Genomic DNA, 19,104 nt, shown 5'->3' on the forward strand with positions numbered 1-19,104 from the left:
GTAGGCTACTGTGTTCTATTCGTCTGTCATTCAATGTTATATGAGATACTTAAATGGTTTCCTGTGGAAAGCTTAGTCTTTTCATGGATCTCCTTTTAGTAGACCTTCTACCAGTGAACTGTACCGTCATGAAACTGTACTATGCAAACTTCTAATAAAGTCTTCATGTTGCCATATTGTAACAGTTTTAGAAAAGCAATAAACCACCCGAGGCTTGTGGTTACCTGTATTTTATAACGGCTGAGAGGGTTGTGTCTCCACACCACACCTCTCAGCTGTTATAAAATACCAGGTAACCACATGCCTCTTGTAGCTTATTGCTTCATTAACCACTTCAGCCCTATATACATTTCGGCCATTTGAAAATAGCCGATCTACAAGCTCACAATGTGTCGCATCGTGACGCATTGTGAGCTTGTAGATCTGCTATTTTCAAAAGATTGATATACATTAGAAAACTTGAAATGGGACATTCTGCATAATGCATACTTTCTACTTTTGGTACTTTAAGTATTTGATGCCAATACCTTTGACCTTTTACTCAAGTACATTTTGAGTTCCGGACTTCAACTTACAAATTTACAAATTAAAATGAAAACAAATTAGTACCTTTTCCACCACTGTCAAAAAAGCTCCTTTTATTTGAAAAGGGCTTTCCCCCCCATTGCTGACCTTTGAATGCACACCAGAGGGCGACATGTTTTACCCTCCCACTCTATGGTCTGGTCCCACTGTTAACCTGAGGAGGGCAGCAACGCGCATATTCAATTACCAGAGACTTTTCAAAAAAAGATGAACAACCAAACATTATTCTTTTTTAACACACTTTAGATACATTGCAACCAACGGATCATGGGATTAGCTGTAATAATAATTTAAAAAAATAATACAAAAATAAATAATAATAATCATAATGATTATTCGCCCATCGCCCAAGTTTTTGTTGTTTCCAAAATGTGGAGAATCGGTTCGGTTCATAATTAATTTATGAACCGTGTGTAGCAGTTTCATAATTAAATTATAATTAAATCGTTTATAATTAAGTTATGAACAGATTCCCAAGTATTAGAAAAGATAACATGGCTAAAAAATGGCACATTTGGTCCCCAGACCACTGGTTGAGAACCACTCAGGAACCACTGCTCTACGAGTATTACCCATGATTCCTCTGCAGTGGATGACCTGTCTATGGCCTTGACGTAGCAGCACTAGCGTGTGGAGCACAGCGGCTAGTTTTACTGCTGTGTGTGTGTCGTGCTGTGCTGTGTTTTGTATGTTGTGTGTGTGGATCTAACCCCGGGCCGGGATAGCGTTCTCATTTCAGGTTCACAATAAGTAGTTAGCTGGCTAACGTTAAAAACAGAAGCAAGAGCCACGATGCTGAAATGTAAGGCAGTGTGGAACAAACTTGCGCCCCTTGCCAGAGCCTCATCAACGCTGTGTCGCCGGCAAAACGCCGCGAGGAGAGCAGGAGGCAAGTGACTTACTGGCTGTCTTCTCTTCTTTATGCTAGCTGACCTCAAACATATGTAAAGAAACATGTCTTTCACTGTGCTCACACGACAACAGTCGTCGATGTAAATAACACGACTAGTTTAGGTTTAGACGCAGGAGTTGTTTTCTGTTTACGTTCATGGAACAGGTATACGCCACACACGCCAGGGCAGTGGCAACAGATTGTACTCCTTTTTAGTCCGAGTTGTAGTACAGCAGCAACAACGTCATCATGTGATTGAAGTATGTTAATGTTGTGTTCATGTGATGTCAATGTCATGGTGGGCTTTTCTTTTCTGTAAGTTTACTGACGTTCATTATTCTCACGTTCACGAGGACGCAGAGTCCTTGACATCTGTCTTTCATACAGACAGACAGACTAAGGTCAAGTTCAAAGCACCCAAATGTTGCATAATACACATGTTATTCATTCATTCATTATTGATCCGAGACAAGTTTGTATACATGTGCCATTCTGTAAGTGCTCCTTTTGTATTACATTAGCCTAGCCATATAATATGAACAATAATAACTTGGCAGCTAGAAACTCTAATGAATAGCTATAACAGTGGAAGAGCAGGATGCAGACTTTGGAATAAGAGTCAGCCTGAGAGGAGACTAGTCCATCTGAGAACTGTGGCGCACTTTCCTCCCACATACATATTGGTTCAAAACTCCACAATCCAAACTCAAAATATGATCAGTTTTGACAATCTATAAAATGTCCACACTCATGTACACCAGATACTGTAATCGTATCTCTTGCATTTGAATGATTCTGCCAATTCAGCTTGATGACTTTACAATTAAGAATGTGCTGAACCTTGATTCTTTATGTGCGTGCTACTAACTGCTGCACTGCTGGGATCTCTTCCATGGTTATTTGTCTCTATTGTTTTAGTATTTTAACTACTTAAAGATGGATAGATACTAGATACCTTTATTGATGCCGCAGGGCAATTTCAGTGGCCCTGAGGTGGCATAGCAGTAACAGTAGAGTTAAAGTTACAGAGGCAGAGTAAGGAAAGTACTGTTAGACCATCAGTAATGTAATGACACCAACTATCCTGCACTATGCAGAAAATCAACACCTCATGAAGCCTAGCATCCCTATTCTGGGGCAAACATTCAGCGGATCTACTGTACAAGCTCACAGTGAGCTTGTAGATGGGCTAATTTTCAGCAAAGACATTTGCCCTTGATCCGTGGGTTGGCGGTTCGAATCCCGGCTCCTCCTGTCCACATGTCGAAGTGTCCTTGGGCAAGACACTGAACCCCACATTTCCTCCAAAATGTTGGTTGGTGTTGGCTTGCCACCATTGGTGTGTGAATGTGGTGGACGCTGGCGTCGACTGTTTGCCGCTTCACCTCCCAATGTATGAATGAATGAACCATTGTGAAGAGCTTTGAGTTCGTCTTAGAAAAGCGCTATAAAAATGCATTATTATTAAAAAAATAAGGGGGCCCGGCCTAGTATACACCCGTCTGGTCGATGTACATCTTCCTCCTGACTGAGGATTTCTTCCCTGTCATTTTGTTCACTGGATTCTGTGGGTTTGGAATGTAGTCTTAAGACGTGATGCTTGCACTTTGTAGACATTGTCCATAGCTGCCATGGAAGACATTATGTTTGGCAATGTTGACCTTGTTTGTACACAGACATTAATTTAAAAGTTTACTATGAAAACCAGCACATCTTGTCTGTGTATCTCTGTCTGTAGGTCATGCCTGACACTGTGGTTCCCCTGACACATCACTGTGCCAGGTGATATCAAAGGTGACATCACCTATGTAAAAGTCCATTTAGCCCAGAATCCCTTTTATATATATGAAGATCCCTGATGCATCGATATACATCACTGGCCAGATGGCCAAGACATGGCCCATATCTGTCTGGCTGGTTCAGATAGGGATCTCCATGTATGGGCATAAAAGGGATTGTATGTTGTGACTAACAGAGTCCCTTTTATGTCCATATATGGAGATCCCTGATAGGACTTCATATGGGAATGCCCATATATGGAGGAAGACAGCCCATATCTGTGTGGCTGGTTCAGACAGGGATGTATGTATGTATGGGCATAAAAGGAATGTACCATATACAGTACATGGAGCTCCATATGGGTACCAGGGGTCTCCATATATATGGGTAACTGGTCCGATATACATCACTGGCCAGATGGGCGAGGTCGCATGTCGCCCTGAGGCATCTTGACTTACTAGTCTACTTTTTGTGCAAAATTGGGTTGATATTACAAATGTCTTTATGTTTACAGGTTTGAACAATGGTAGCAAACCAGCGCTTCTACCGGTGGCCCACATGTCCGCTGGGGGTGCAGCAGGAGGAGGAGGTGGTGGTGGGGATAACAGGTTCTGGTTCCTTCTGGTTGGAGCAGCCACTCTGGGTGGTGGAGCTTATGTAAGTTGGATGTCGTGCTCCTCTGTTGTCTACTAACTTAGGCCTTTGTCACACATCTGGTTGCCAAAATATTCAATTTGTACAACATTTTGGCATCGTCATCCTGATTTTTTTTTTTTTTCACTTGTTAGTAGCATTAGTAGCATATAATGTTCATGTTTTTCTGTGCACTTTGTACTTTTTTGGTGTCAGCGAGTTGGACATTTTAGATTTTTTGTAGGATAGATGTAAAGCACTGTTTTTTGGTCTTTGGACAGAACTTCCTGATAATGATTCCTGCAATGTTACAAAAAAGTTTGTATGTTTTTATAGGGATACCAAACCATCAAGGGAGACAAACAGAGATATGAGGATCGTATTTCAGAAATTGAATCCAGATCAAATAAGGACACCACAGCACAAGCAGACCCATACATCCAGCTAGACGTTCCTGGTAGGGACTGCATTTTTCACTGATCCTTTGAAACTATCTGTGTTGCTGGCCTTTCTTATCGCTAAATCTTTCATTTATTGCTTTTAAAATGGTCCTCTCTGGGATTATATAAATACAATAACTAGTATTAATCTATCCTTAGCTGTAGCCATTACAGAATTATATTAAGTGCAGATTAAGTTACTTTCATCAAATTTGTGTTTTAGCTGTACCTGCCACAGAAACTGAAGGTGAGTTAATATCCCAAGGTTCTTAATGGATATTTCATTTAATCTTAACATTTATACCCCTTATATCAACATTGCATAATATATTGATAGTTAAAATATACTTTTCAGTCTAGAGACCAATCTGAGTAACATGTAATAAAAAAGTAATTAGCCTTGAACAGAAGTATGTTCGTAATCTAAAAAAAGCTGTAGGATAATACAGTAACTAGTACTGTAGCTGGTGTGTAGTTTTAGCTTGTGTTTGTGATTGATGATATGCTAATGACGTTATTTCTCCTCACAAAGAAGTGAAAGAGCAGGCCTCTGAACCTGCAGCAAGTGAAACGGAGCCACCACTGCCAGCTGAGGATGTTAGCCCTCCAGCACCTGTACCTGAGGAGCCAGCTGCCAGTGAAACAGAACCGTCCCCAGGTTAATAATTCATATTTTTATTCATTTATATATCATTCAAAGTCTTGGATTGCCAAATGTAGGGAATTGCATATGACCAGAGCCAGAGGCCTGTTCCCTGATATGAGTGTGTGCATGCTTAATGAAGTATCCCCTGCTTAAAATGTGTGTGTCCGTCCGGGGGTGGGGTATAAAGCTCTACACGGGTCCAAAATGACCGACCTGTATCCTAATGGACCCGTGGAATTTGTGGCGGGATCCGATTGGTTATGACATTTGTTTTAATGACAGACTCAAATCTTAATATACCTTGGAGATGTGATTGTTTCCAACACTTTTTGGACCCAAACCCCAATTGGACCTGTGAAATGTGTTTTGAGATCCTATTTGTTCAGAGATAGTAAAGAACTCTGACTCTTGGAGTTTATATGGATTTGATAAACCTAATTATATTAGGTTAGTTACAATTGCTATTAAAATGCCTTTCTACCAGTAGATGACAGTTGTAAGCTATTCCATAATGGAATCCATACAGTAAGAGACCAATAAATAGTTTTCACCTCTGTATAGTTTGATGCGCTCTTCCAACTCAACTAAATTTAGCTGGCTGACATGCATGTGCAGCTTAACTCACAATTGCCCATAATACAATTCAGACCTGGACCTTTATGGATCTCAGGTATTGTGTATTTTAGTTTTTTGGTGGACCTGTGCAGACTTATAGTACCAGGGTGCCACAGTCTCTCTAATTGCATCTAATCTCAGACTATGAATTGTTTTAACAGCAGCTGAGTCAGTAGTAGAAACAACCCTTGAACAACCAGCAGAACTACCTGCTGCATCAGTAGTTGAGGGTAAGATTCACCTTGAATGGTTTAATGAATAGCTTGTATGAAAATTAAGAAAATATTTCTTGGAATTCTGATAAAAATCCAATGCATCCAGAGGCACTGGAGTTGTCAAACAGTGTCATACATGTCTTTTGTTAAAGATTATTTTCTTTCACTATCATCTAAAGTTGGCATAACATTTTTAACACTATGCTAACAGAAACAGCGACTCCATTAGAACCTTCCCCACCCGAGCTTACAGAACAGCCTGCGGCACCTGTTATAGAGAGTGGTAAGACTCTAACCAATGTATGGAACAACTGAATTTCATTGTAATTATAAATAATTATTTACCATTTTCTTTTATTTTATATTGCATGTAAATAGAACATCTTTTTAATGGCATTTTACCAACAGAAGCTGCAGTTACCTTGAGACTGGAGTTTTCTGCAAATTTCTTTCACATACACTCTGGTGTTCTGATGTTTAAGATTCATTTTATTTTTGCCTTCATACAATACAGCTGTTACAATATACAGTATTGTTGCTACTTTGCTAACAGAACCAGCACCTCCATTAGAATCCCCAGCTGAGCTTACAGAGCAGACTGCTGCGCCTGTTGTGGAGAGTGGTAAGCACTCCAACCAATGCATGATGGAACCTTCTAATAACTATTAATCCACCAAATGTCTGTCTGATGTCTGTCTGATATGCCCGTATGCAAGCTTGAGGATTGGTCAAGCTTCACGTGAAATCTTGTCTATCCAGACTATAAATAGGTCGATCTCTAGACGTGAGCGACCCAAAGGGCCGCAAACTTCTAGTTGACTTCTATTTTCAACATTATGAGCGTTGTTGCATGAAAATGGAGCAAACCTTTGGCATGATGCCAGCCCACCTGACTCCTAGATCAATATATCCAGAGTTACACGTGTTTTTCTGTTGTTTACGTTTAATTGTATTTTGTATGTTTTTGCTGTCATCTAAAGTTGGCATAACATTGTTAACACTATGCAAACAGAAACAGTGACTCCATTAGAACCCTCCCCACCCGAGCTTACAGAACAGCCTGCTGCACCTGTGATAGAGAGTGGTAAGCACTCTAACCAATGCATGGAACAACTGAATTTCATTTGAATTGTAACAAATTCTTTCACACTTATTGTCTCCGCCAGGCCGAAGGCGTGGCCGAGACTATGATTTGCACCCTGTCTGTCTGTCTGTCTGTCCGTCCATGTGTCCGTCTGTGAACAGCTAATCTCCGGCACCATTGGCCCAATAGACAGTGAAACTGTGCACACACACTCCCTGGATAAAATAGCATAACCTCTGCCCCACATTTCTCAGATCGTCCAGTTAAAACACCACCAGGGGACAGACTTTTGTTAAACAAATATTTTGATGTTACTCATTTACAGATTTTGTCCAAACATCACACAAATTGGTACCCATTAATCTATGGTCATGTGATCAAGATGGATCTGTCTGATTTGTCATATTCCATCCTTATTGGTGAATTCTGAATATTGCTTGCCTACAATAACCTACCTGACCTGGCGGAGACCTGTGCTCCGAGGAGCACTTTATCTAGTTCCTTATACACTGCATGTTAATGGAACACGTTTTTAATGCCATTATCCCAACATAATTTGCACCTAGCCCTACCTTGACTCACTGGTGTTTTCTACAACTTGTTTTTACACACACTATTGGTTGAGTCAAACATGGTGTTATGTTGTTTTGTTAGTTTTTTGCCTTCATATAACGCAGCTGTAACAGTGTACAGTAGAATAACATTGTTAACTTATGCTAACAGAAACAGCAACACCATTAGAACCGTCCCAACCCGAGCTTACAGAACAGCCTGCTGCACCTGTTATAGAGAGTGGTAAGCACTCTAACCAATGCATGGAACAACTACATTTCATTTACATTTTGAGGTTTTATGCATTTGTCATTGGAAAATAATTTTAAAAAATCTGAGTTTCTGCCCATATTGTTACCTGCGCAAAAAAGAGCAGTTGTAATGAAATGTTGCTACTATGCTAACAGAACCCACAGCCCCAATAGAATCTTCCCCACCCGAGGTTACAGAACAGACTCCTGCGCCTGTTGTGGAGAGTGGTAAGCACTCAGAACAGTGCATAGAACCAGTTATTGCCATTTCTCACAGTGCAAGGTTTTATTTTGTGTTAATTGCTTAATGCTGCGGCTTTACTAACAGAATCTACCCCAGCAGCAGAACCCCCAGCAGCAGAAACGGCTGTGCCTCAGTCCTCGGTGATTGCAGACAGTGGTAAGATTTTTTTACAGACAGCTGGAGTTGGGAAGTTGGGAACTCATCATGACAACAATTATGTTTAATATTAAAAAACCTTCTCTCCTTTTCATTTCTTTTAACATTTTCCCCTCATTACAGCAGGGTCCATGGCCTGGATCCTTTGGATCTTTGTTTGGTTCCGTGTAGTGCTAAAGGTTAATCGCTCACACATGAAATCATTTTATCATAATTCTCATCACTTTATTGATTTATTGATCCTATTTCACTCTCATTCCCTGGCTACAGGAGTATTTTTGCAAGTCATTGTTTGGCTGATCAGTACCTAGACATGGCTCATGTATTGACTTGTATCTATATTCCTTTCCCTCTCTGTCTCTGCTTGCTCCTTCTCCTCTGCTCTCATGTCAGCTCCAGCAACAGACCCTGTACCTAGCCTACCCAAGATCCCCTCACATGCTCCATATCTACTGATTGGTGGAGGTACAGCCTCCTTTGCTGCTGCCCGGTCAATCCGAGCCAGAGACCCAGGCGCCAAGGTCAGTAAGGCCTAAACTAAATCATAGTCTTTTTGGTTTAATAACATACTGTATATTTGGACACCTGTTTTTCAATACATCTAAGTTAAGCCAGATAAATACCTGTTCTTTTTGTTTTGTTACATCATTTGCCACCAGGTATTAATTGTGACATCATTTGCCACCAGGTATTAATTGTGACAGAGGAGCCTGACCTTCCATACATGAGGCCACCTTTGTCTAAGGAGCTATGGTTCTCCGATGACCCCAATATGACAGACACCCTACGCTTCAAGCAATGGAATGGCAAAGAGAGGAGGTGTGTTAAATGAAATCAATTTAACAAGCCCCTAAAATCCTATCGATGTGTGATTACTGTATATTGGCAGGTACTAACCAATTACAACCAACAATAATGTGACTGTCAGTCTGTCCCCCATCAAATCCCATAGCTCAATGTTCCTCTTCCACACACACACACACACACACACACACACACACACACACACACACACACACACACACACACACACACACACACACAGCTGATTTATTATGGAGACACTAGAGAGCAGTGCTAGCTAGTGCTACCCTATTGAATGAAAACAAAGATAGTGGCCGGATGGTCCCTTAGAAACATTCTTGATTTAAACTGAAACTGTATACTAAATATACATACCGGTATGTATATCTGAAGACATTTGAGGTTAGAAATGGGCAATGTGGTAACATAAACGTGAATCGGCACAGCCATATTATAGTGTGTGCCGCATCACGTCATTGAATTTAGATTCTGAGGGGTCGGGTGTCACGGGACGATCAACAGACTGTAAGGCTGAGAAAAGCTATTTCATTTCTTATCCTCCCTCCTGGGCTATGTATGTTCCCATCGGGCTCGCCACAGCGGATCATCTGTTTCAATCTGTTTGCGACCATAGGAAGTTTACTATTAGAACCGCCACAGCTTGTCCGTATGTATGCATATGTGTAACGCCTGACACTGTGGTTCCCCGGACACATCACTGACATTACAGGTGACATCGCAGTGATGTCAGATACTCAGAGCAGGGATCTCCATATATAGGCATAAACAGGTGACATCACAGTGATGTCAGATACTCAGACCAGGGATCTAAAAAGGGATTTTTAGCATAAAAGGGATTCTGTTAGGGATCTCCATATATGGGCATAAGAGATTTGTGATGTCAGATACTCAGAGCAGGGATCTCCATACATGGGCATAAAAGGGAATTAGATTTTTTGAAGCGGTGAAAACCGCTTCCTATGAGTGGCTTTGTGTGTATCACGCCCATATATAGTGATTTTAGTCCAGAATGAACAGGCTTTTTCAAAAACAGAATGTCCGTTTAATTACCATATATGGTGATGTCAGTCCAGAATGAACAGGGTTTTTAAAAACACAATGTATGTCACCTCATGTCCATATATGGTCACTCCAGGCCAGAATGAACAGGTTTTTCCTGTCCCGTACGTGCAAAATATCAGTCCAGAATGAATAGGCTTTTTCAAAAGTAAATGTGTGTCCCCCATGTCCATATATGGTCATTTCAGTCCAGAATGAACAGGTTTTATCTGTCCGTAAATGTGTGTCCCATGTGTGTCCCCCATGTCCATATATGGTCATTTCAGTCCAGAATGAACAGGTTTTATCTGTCCCGTACGTCCAGAATATGTGTGTGGTGTCCGTCCCGGTCTGAAGATTGGATGATTAAAAATGTCCAATGAGACCATAGTTTGAGGATTGGTCAAGCTTCACATGACAATCCGGCCCTCCAGATAAAATCGTTCATTCATTCAGAATTCTGCATTCTGTAGCTCTAGACAATTTTATACTCAGATTCACCGCTTCACTTCGAACCGAGGTTTGATTTTTTACTTAACTCATATATATTAGGAATTATAAGACATAATACTCATGGAAAGTGGAAAAACAGTATATCTCCAACAGTTTGTGGAACAAGAGTATAAGTCCGAACAAGCAATATTCAGCAGACAAAGGAGCAGATAACATTAAAACAGACAATTGAACAAAATGAGGGGGGAGTGCATTAACAATTTAACAGATTAGAAATGACTAGTGTGTGGCTTACAGTCAGGTAACTCAAAAAATATCTATATTAAAAATATATATATATATGGACTGTTATTCGTCTCAGGTACTCAATTATACCTGGGATTTATATATCGCTTTTCTAAGTACTCCGAGTCGTTTTACATGCGTGTGTGGGGAGAACAGAAAATCGAATGTTTTCTGCATCATCCTCAATCATTCCGGTCACCTGTATGTCTTCCTCTCACCGCATCCATAAACCTCATTTTGGCCTCCCTTTTCTCCTCTTGCCTGGCAGCTCCATCTTCAACATCCATTTCCCAATTTACTTGTCATCCCTCCCCCGCACATGTCCAAACCATCTCAACCCCGCCTCTCTTGCTTTATCCCCAAACCTAACCTGGACTGACCCTCTAATGTAGTCATTTCTGATCTTGTCCTTGTCACTCCTGAGAATCGTATCATCTTCAATTCTACCACCTCCAGCTCTGCTTCCTTTGTACTTCTTCTCTTTCACTCTAGCTGGTACCCATCTGTCACAAATCTCTCCTGACACTTTCCTCCAGCCATTCCACCCTGCCTGTGTGTTCTTCACCTCTTTTCCACACTCCCAAAAGCCATTTCGTTTGGTATTGAAAAACTACAGCAGATTTAAAACATGCTTGAAAACAGGCTTGTAAGCAACGCAGCAGCTAATAAGATCAATAGTGGGTGGGTGTGTTAGATTTATAGGTGTGCCAATGTGCAAGCATAGAGAGCAGTCAACGGTATTACCAGTAAGATTCCCTAATTGGGAGATAAGCAACCGTCACATCGCATACACAAACTTTAGAAGGCAATCGTAGCCAATCAGGAGGAAATATGGGAAATGGGACAGATCCATGTTGATGACATGACTTTAGTAATGCTGTGTAGATACTGCTACCGAAGAAGCAGAAATAGAAATAGTAGCATTGTAAAGGAATTTATTTTACAATGAAACAGTTATCCTGTGTTTTTAATAGCATTTTATTTGTGTTTGCCAGTATCTACTTCCAGCCACGCTCTTTCTACATCGGTCCTGAAGATTTGACTAGTGCGGAAAATGGAGGAGTGGCTGTGCTCACTGGAAAAAAGGTTGGGCTGGAACTGCTTTCACATGCGGGTTGGGCAATTCAGTTTCATATATTGTGTGCTTTCTTTGGTGTGCATTTCTAGTTTGCTTTACAACTTTACCATCCAAATATGAAGTAAAATAGCTGCCGTATGAATGAATATGATAAATTACCACCCAAGTATGAAGTAAAACTAAAATAGCTGCCTTGTGAATATGATAAATTATTTGATGATGTTAATCTCTTCAGGTGGTGTATATGGATGTGAGGGGAAATAAAATACAACTTGATGATAAAACAGAGATTTCCTATGACAAGTGCCTGATCGCCACAGGTAAGCCACATTAAAAATGTATGTTTAATACCCTGTGCCTTTTTAAAGTGTAGACACTAATATGAAGTTTCCTCTAGGTGGAGTGCCAAGAAATCTTCAAGTAATTGAAAGAGCAGGAGAGGAGGTGATGAAGAGGACTACTTTATTCCGTAAGGTCAGTGTTCTGCCAGCAGGGGGGGTAGTTTTGCTTCATTCTGACTCCCGACAGATTCACATAGAGAGACTCAAAGGAATAATTTGATTAACTACAGATCTAGTATGAGTTTAAGTCTTGAATGAAAGTGGATTTTGCTCGCATCCCCAGGTTGAAGACTTCAAAGCATTGGAAATGGTCTCCAGAACTGCCAAGTCCATCACCATCATTGGAGGGGGCTTCTTAGGCAGTGAGCTGGCCTGTGCCCTTGGCAGGAGATGTAAGCTTACCAAAGAAAGGGGGAGTGATATAAGGAACATGACTATACCTGTGCTGAACTCTTTTATAAGATTTAAATGTTTTTTTCAGCAACTGAGGCTGGGTTGGAGGTGACCCAGATGTACCCCGAGAAGGGTAACATGGGAAAGGTTCTTCCTGAATATTTGAGCAACTGGACAACAGAGAAAGTTAAGAAAGGTAAAATGATCATTTTGCATTTCAGCTTGTGTTGCCCTCAACTTTACACAAAGCAAATGTGTGGTGGTGTTGTTGTTGTTTTCAAATGTTCTCTATTGAGTGCCTCTCATGGGTTTTCCAGAGGGTGTAAAAATCATGGCAGAGGCCTTGGTGAAAGCGGTGACCTACAAGGATGATCAGATTGAAATCAAACTGAAGGATGGCCGTGTGGTGAGTCCAAGTTAACTCAAATTAACCTCTTAACTACAAAGATGTTCTAAATAATTTAGTGGCTAATCTACAATTTCACAATGTGAGTAGAAAATGTTTTCCTTTCTTATTTTTTTTAGGTGAAAACAGATCACATTGTAGCTGCTGTGGGCCTGGAGCCCAATGTTGACCTTGCCAAATCAGCAGGTCTGGAAGTGGATGCTGACTTTGGTGGCTTTCGGGTCAATGCAGAGCTGCAGGCTAGATCCAACATTTGGGTGGTAGGTTCTAGACTACTTTTACTGTTGTTGAAATACTACTGTTTACAGTACAGGCCAAGTCAAACTTTGTTTTGGTGGTCACAAATTTCATGTTTGAAGATGAAGTTCATACTGTATTGTGGCAGTTTGATTTACTGTGCCTATAGTATAACCATAACCATACCTGTCTTTAGAACAGTGCGATTAGTCAGACTATTTTCAGTCTGTAGTTTCTCTTGAAAAGAGAAATAACACAAAACAACATTAATGCCCTTTTATTTTGTATTTGCTGTGTTTTGTGGCTGTAAAAGGCTTGTTGGTATTGGTAACATGTACATTTTTGTAAACATTAGAATATAACTGACATTATTTACAATTCCGATTATTGTAATTAGATTTCGATCTAGAGATGTAACTCTTGAAGAATGTATGTGTACATAGTATGGTAAGAAATGTATGGATTGTATAACACACTTATTTTGTTCAACTTTATTAAGGTCAAATAGTAGCAATCTGGTTTGTGTTTCATAGCTACATCAGAATGGATGCAGATATCAAACATTGACACCCAGACGCGATACGTCTCTGTAAATGTGGGCTGCAGAAAATGTGCTTTTCTTTTGGAGTGGCAACTATCTCTCCAAACTGCACTCAAGAACAATTATGATGTTATGCTACAAGATGTCATGCATAGTACATATCCTCCACTGTTATGTTCTCTGCTTCAGGCAGGAGATGCTGCATGCTTCTATGACATCAGACTGGGACGCAGGCGAGTGGAACACCATGACCATGCTGTTGTGAGTGGTCGGCTAGCGGGAGAGAACATGACAGGCGCTAACAAGCCCTACTGGCATCAATCAATGTTCTGGTGGGTGTTCATTGTTCAACGACTTCTATTTCCGGACGGTTTTCCTAACTAACTAGAGGTTCTCATTGGTCCAAAATGCAAGGGCCCCTCCCAATGACAATTGTGGCTACACGCCACAGGCTTGTGTTATAACAGATGGAAAGAGCGTCAGCCGTAACCCGGTGTAACCTGGGGATTGTGTAGATGTAAACCTGTAAAATGTATTTCCCTAGATGGGAGTTTGTTTGGTCACTATGTAGAGAGATGCTCAGACTGAAGCTATTGTCTTAACTCATAGACTGCCCCCTCACAAGTTACCCGAGTTATTCCCGTTGTCTGGTGCCGCCACGCCCGAGTTTCCCGAGCTTTGGGCCGTTTTTGCATACATATATATACAGTATATAATATATATATATATATATATATATATATATATATATATATATATATATATATATATATTCATGGGTTCAATTTGTAGTCCTACAGCGGCCATATTGAGGACCAACACAGGTGTTCTGATTGATGTAGAACATTAATTCTGTGCCAATCAGACAAGTGAAACACCTGTGTTGGTCCTCAACATGGCCGCTGTAGGACTACAAATTGAACCCATGAATATATATATATATATATATTTTAATATATATATTTTTTCCTCTAGGTGGAGTATACACATTTCTTTTTTAATCTTTTATTAATTTTTTTACTTCTATCTACTGGGCATGATCGTGAAATTGCATGTATGACCCCCATACCAACCCCATCTTTCAAACATGGCAGCCATGTTTTGTTTACATTTGAAGAAAACAATGGCTGCTATCTCATGAATGCCTGAACGGATTTCCAAGCGGTTTGAAAGCTGTGAACAGCGTGCACACACGTGGTGCATGATCTATGCATTGGCGTGCATGATCCGTGCATTATGGATTTCATGGAAGTCTATGGAGACTGGGGGCAGTTCAGCCTGAAAATGATTTTTTTTAAAGTGCAGCATATGTGTTAAATACCAGAAAAGTATGACATTATGTATAAAATTATACTTATGGAAGTAACTGTAAAAAGTGCTTTTTGAGAATACTCCCAACTACTCAATTATTGAAGAGAACTTGTGGTCTGTAGGAGTTGCAAGCAGATGGCTGTGTTACTTGGAGTCAGAGAGCATGCATCTTTCAAACCACAAAGGATGCCTTTCCTCTTTGAAGGACAGAAAAGATAGCACCACTTTAATTGCAAGAGTGTTTTGTTGTTGACAAGAATGCCAGAAGTGTAGTGACAATTTAATCCCCACTACAGATGTGAAGGTTGTAATGACTACATTTTCTGACAGCTAATTACATTTTTAAATTTGGCAGATTGTAATCCACAACAAATCTGAACCATGAATCAACCTGTTGCGAGGGGTTCATAACACAAAAAAATGGGCGGCCACCTGGATAGCAATGTTAATTTTGAGTTGACAGCAATCTTTTAGTTTAGTTTTGAATAAACTATTTTGAATAAAATCATGGTAACTTGTTATCATGGTAACATAGAACAGTGGTTCTCAACCTTTTCAGGCTGGGACCCCCAAAATAATCATATTTTAACTGGGAACCCCCACCCTGACAAGCACTAAGACATTTTGTATAACATGGTTATATTGTGAAAATAGCAGATCTACATTCTTTTACAATTTCTGTCTCTTAATATTTGACAATTTGGCCAAGGTGTAATTTGTCATTTTAGAGGTATTAAAAGGTCCTTCAATTGTCACTTAAGAAATGTGCAGATACCCTCTATACACCTAGACTGTATGTTGGTTTGTTTACTGTTGAGTGAGAAAACAATGTTGCACATTAAGTTAATCATCTGGGGGTCCCGACCCACAGGTTGAGAACCACTGACGTAGAAGGATGGCTGCCTTGTAGAATGTGGAATTTAGCTACACGGCAACAAGTCTGTAAAACAAATCTTTTAAAAAAAACGTTTGCGTTCTGAAATAAAGAACGGGGTGAAATAAGTGAACCTTATTCGGTGTTTGGGGTCACTATGCATGCTTGAATATAAGTTGCGATATTTACATTTTAACTAGGTTCAGCTGAGTGTAAATGAATGGCACTCTAATCTGTGGGATGGACATTGAGATTTGCTGAACTGAGTGTAGCAACATGTTGATAAAAATACAGAGCCTGTATTATGAAAGCAGTTCTTAAAAAGCACTCCCTCACTGAACATGGTTAAGATTGTATCCGGACCTGAATATGTGAATATGAGACATTACTGTAATAAAAAATGGATGCCCCTGCTCTGTCAGTTGGTGTGCTGACCACGTAGCTACAGCATTCTCGGTTAGAGTCAGCTCAACCCTTTTCTCCTCCCTCCCCCACTGGGGCGAATAGGGCATCACATTAGACGTCATTTTCAAAACTTTCACAGCAAAATGAGTTGATTGGCATGGCACAACCTGTCCTTAATACCCTACCAGTCAAAAGTTTGGACACAGCTTCTCAGTTCTCACACACATTGAATGAGAAGCTGTGTCCAAACTTTTGACTGGTTGGGTACATGTAGAGATAGATCGAAGTATAATTAGCTATTTGCTTTTAGGTTGATGAAATGCTATAAATCAGTTCCACAAGGATCAGCCAGTCAGTGTTGCGAAGACAATACCCTTTTAAAATATACAGTATATACAATATACAGTATGATATAGGTTGTTACAAATCACTGCTTGTTGAGTTACAAGCAACAACTACCAGTAGCCATTGTTCTGAAAATCTCACATTTTGGCTGCTAATCACCATGCCTCCTGATCCTCTGTTTCTCACAGGAGTGACCTGGGTCCTGACGTTGGCTACGAGGCAATTGGAATTGTTGACAGTAGCCTACCAACAGTGGGTGTATTTGCCAAAGCCACGGCCAAGGACACGCCTAAAGCTGCCACAGAGCAGTCAGGTAGGAGGACCATCCAGTTTTTTGTAAATCATAATCAGATGGAGTTTTCATTCAGTTTAGAAATACCAGGCCTCTACTGAATGCCCCTTCACAAAACCGATGAACATTTCTAAAGGAACACACATTTCTCTATGTCCTCTTGCACTCCTACTCCCAAATTGCTGTCCTTGAATTGTCTTTCTACCGAACCCAGTACTGTATTATTTTCCGACCGAACTCAGCCCAACCGCTCCAGTATTTCAGATGCTTTGAAACATAAATATGCCTGTGTTAAAACGTATTGACCAATAAAATGTGTGTCCTGACTCTGTGCAAGAGCCTTAACCACTTTAAAACTGCAGTGACGTCCCTATTTTGGGCATGTCATTGTAGGTGAAAATGTTATTTTTCTTTTTCTCTTTTACTTTTCGCTGCACGACATCATCGGTGATCCCATGAGGTTAAGGCTCTCTGATTGGGATTTATTGCAGGAACTGGAATCCGTTCAGAAAGTGAGACCGAGGCAACGGCCATAAGTCCAGTGGCCTCCTCCACACCTGCTCCTGCTCCACTGCAGCAGAAAGATGAATATGGCAAAGGAGTCATCTTCTACCTGAGAGACAAAGTGGTGGTGGGCATTATCCTGTGGAACGTGTTCAACAGAATGCCTATTGCAAGGAAGGTTAGTAGTAGTACTGTCACTTTGGTGGATTATTTCCCCCTTATAAATCCATATGATGTTTGAAATATTATTATTTTAGATTTTTTTAGATTTTTAAATCATTTCTGCATTTTATTTTTGTATAAAGATCATTAAGGATGGTGAAGAACATGTGGATCTGAATGAAGTGGCCAAGCTCTTCAACATCCACGAGGACTAGGTCTAGTCTCTTTGGAGACTCTTTGGAGGTTTTGTCACGGGTTTCGTCAAAGCAGAGGCAAACAGAAGTGGACTGTCACTGCACATGACGGCTTTGAACTTTGACAGTCAACGCCAGGTTCTGGACAATCCAACCACTAATGCACATGAAAGGGAGAAACGCTGTACATCATGTGTCTCGTTGAGTCGTTGGCTGGAATATTTTCATATATTTGTAATTTGTACCAAATGCCCCGTTTTGTTGCTTGTTTTAGTTTTTTCTATTGTAGAAAAATCAAATGAATGGATCTCATGGAAATGTTGCATATAGTGATCATCATGGTGTATATGTTTGCCTACTGTCCCGCAGAGCTCTACCAGGATAACAACGTTGAGCATGGATTTCTGCTTTGCTGTGTGCAGCTTATAATGACAAAGCCTGCAATAAAAGAAAAAAGTATTTTTAATGTGACTGACTGTTTCTAGCAAATAGCTGATCTACCAGCTGCACCCCTGCTCATTTATCTATCATCATAAATCATCTATATGGTCAGTGAGCAGTTATTTTCCTTAAGAATTTCTTGTCAAAAACTCCCTGTTGGACACTTGAAGTGCAGAACGGTCTCCGTAGTGTGAGAACATGTATACAGTAAGAACCGTTATCTTAGAGAATGGTTCAACTGCAATACTTAATTCTGTAACTAATTATGTAAATTCCATGTGCATAGAATTTGCCTGGCTATTTGAAGGTACTAATTAAGCAATTAATCCATGAACTGAAATGATCTGTTGGGGGGAGGGGGGGGCGGGGACAGGCAGAAAGATGATAAATAAAGACTGGGTAAATTAATTTAAATGCATTTCTTATAACCTGTTGAATTGCCATTATGCTCATCTTCTTGGATGTTCGTCAGATTTAAATTAATGAGGGGAAGGAAAAAATAATCTACTTCTTGATCTGATAATATTAACAGTTCTTCCACAAAGACAGATGATAGTACAAGAAGCGCAGCTTCGTGGTGTCATTTGATATGGATATTGTCCCTCCCGTTTCATTTTCTAGTTCATGTCCACTGCAATTTGTAGAAAGTCATTCAACTGTAAAAGCTCTGACAAGATGCTTGGTTTCTGCAAAGTAGGACAGGGTGGTGTGGAGAAAAAATGGTCACAATAAATAACCAGAAGACTTTCTTTCCGATGTCTATACATATCACAATATCTACATGGATTATTACATATCTATACATATCACAATATCTACATGAATTATTACATGTCAAATTGCTTGATGTAGACTAGAGTAACAGGAATATCTGACTTTAATTGCTT

General features: G+C 40.2%; 1 protein-coding gene across 8 annotated transcripts; it reads left to right on the forward strand.

Moving 5' to 3' along the window:
- The first annotated feature begins 1,219 nt into the window (after positions 1 to 1,219).
- On the forward strand, positions 1,220 to 18,489 carry aifm1 (apoptosis inducing factor mitochondrion associated 1). 8 transcript variants are annotated; one of them, XM_080749911.1, is made up of 25 exons: positions 1,220 to 1,474; positions 3,771 to 3,913; positions 4,226 to 4,346; positions 4,553 to 4,576; positions 4,862 to 4,987; positions 5,752 to 5,820; positions 6,017 to 6,088; positions 6,359 to 6,427; positions 6,818 to 6,889; positions 7,613 to 7,684; positions 7,849 to 7,920; positions 8,033 to 8,092; positions 8,486 to 8,613; positions 8,781 to 8,911; positions 11,689 to 11,779; positions 12,007 to 12,091; positions 12,169 to 12,245; positions 12,396 to 12,504; positions 12,594 to 12,701; positions 12,823 to 12,911; positions 13,031 to 13,171; positions 13,879 to 14,021; positions 16,813 to 16,937; positions 17,408 to 17,598; positions 17,726 to 18,489. In XM_080749911.1, exons 1-25 carry the CDS (start codon positions 1,378 to 1,380, stop codon positions 17,795 to 17,797), a joined length of 2,487 nt encoding a protein of 828 aa, XP_080606037.1. In that variant the 5' UTR covers positions 1,220 to 1,377; the 3' UTR covers positions 17,798 to 18,489. The 8 variants fall into 8 exon arrangements, with proteins under 8 accessions (XP_080606037.1, XP_080606038.1, XP_080606036.1 ...); XM_080749912.1 differs by having other exon boundaries at positions 8,036 to 8,092; XM_080749910.1 differs by having other exon boundaries at positions 8,021 to 8,092; positions 17,726 to 18,488.
- The last annotated feature ends 615 nt before the right edge of the window (positions 18,490 to 19,104 follow it).

The sequence above is a fragment of the Nannobrachium achirus genome, assembly GCF_963921795.1.
Source record: "Nannobrachium achirus genome assembly, chromosome: 19".
Taxonomy (NCBI): domain Eukaryota; kingdom Metazoa; phylum Chordata; class Actinopteri; order Myctophiformes; family Myctophidae; genus Nannobrachium; species Nannobrachium achirus.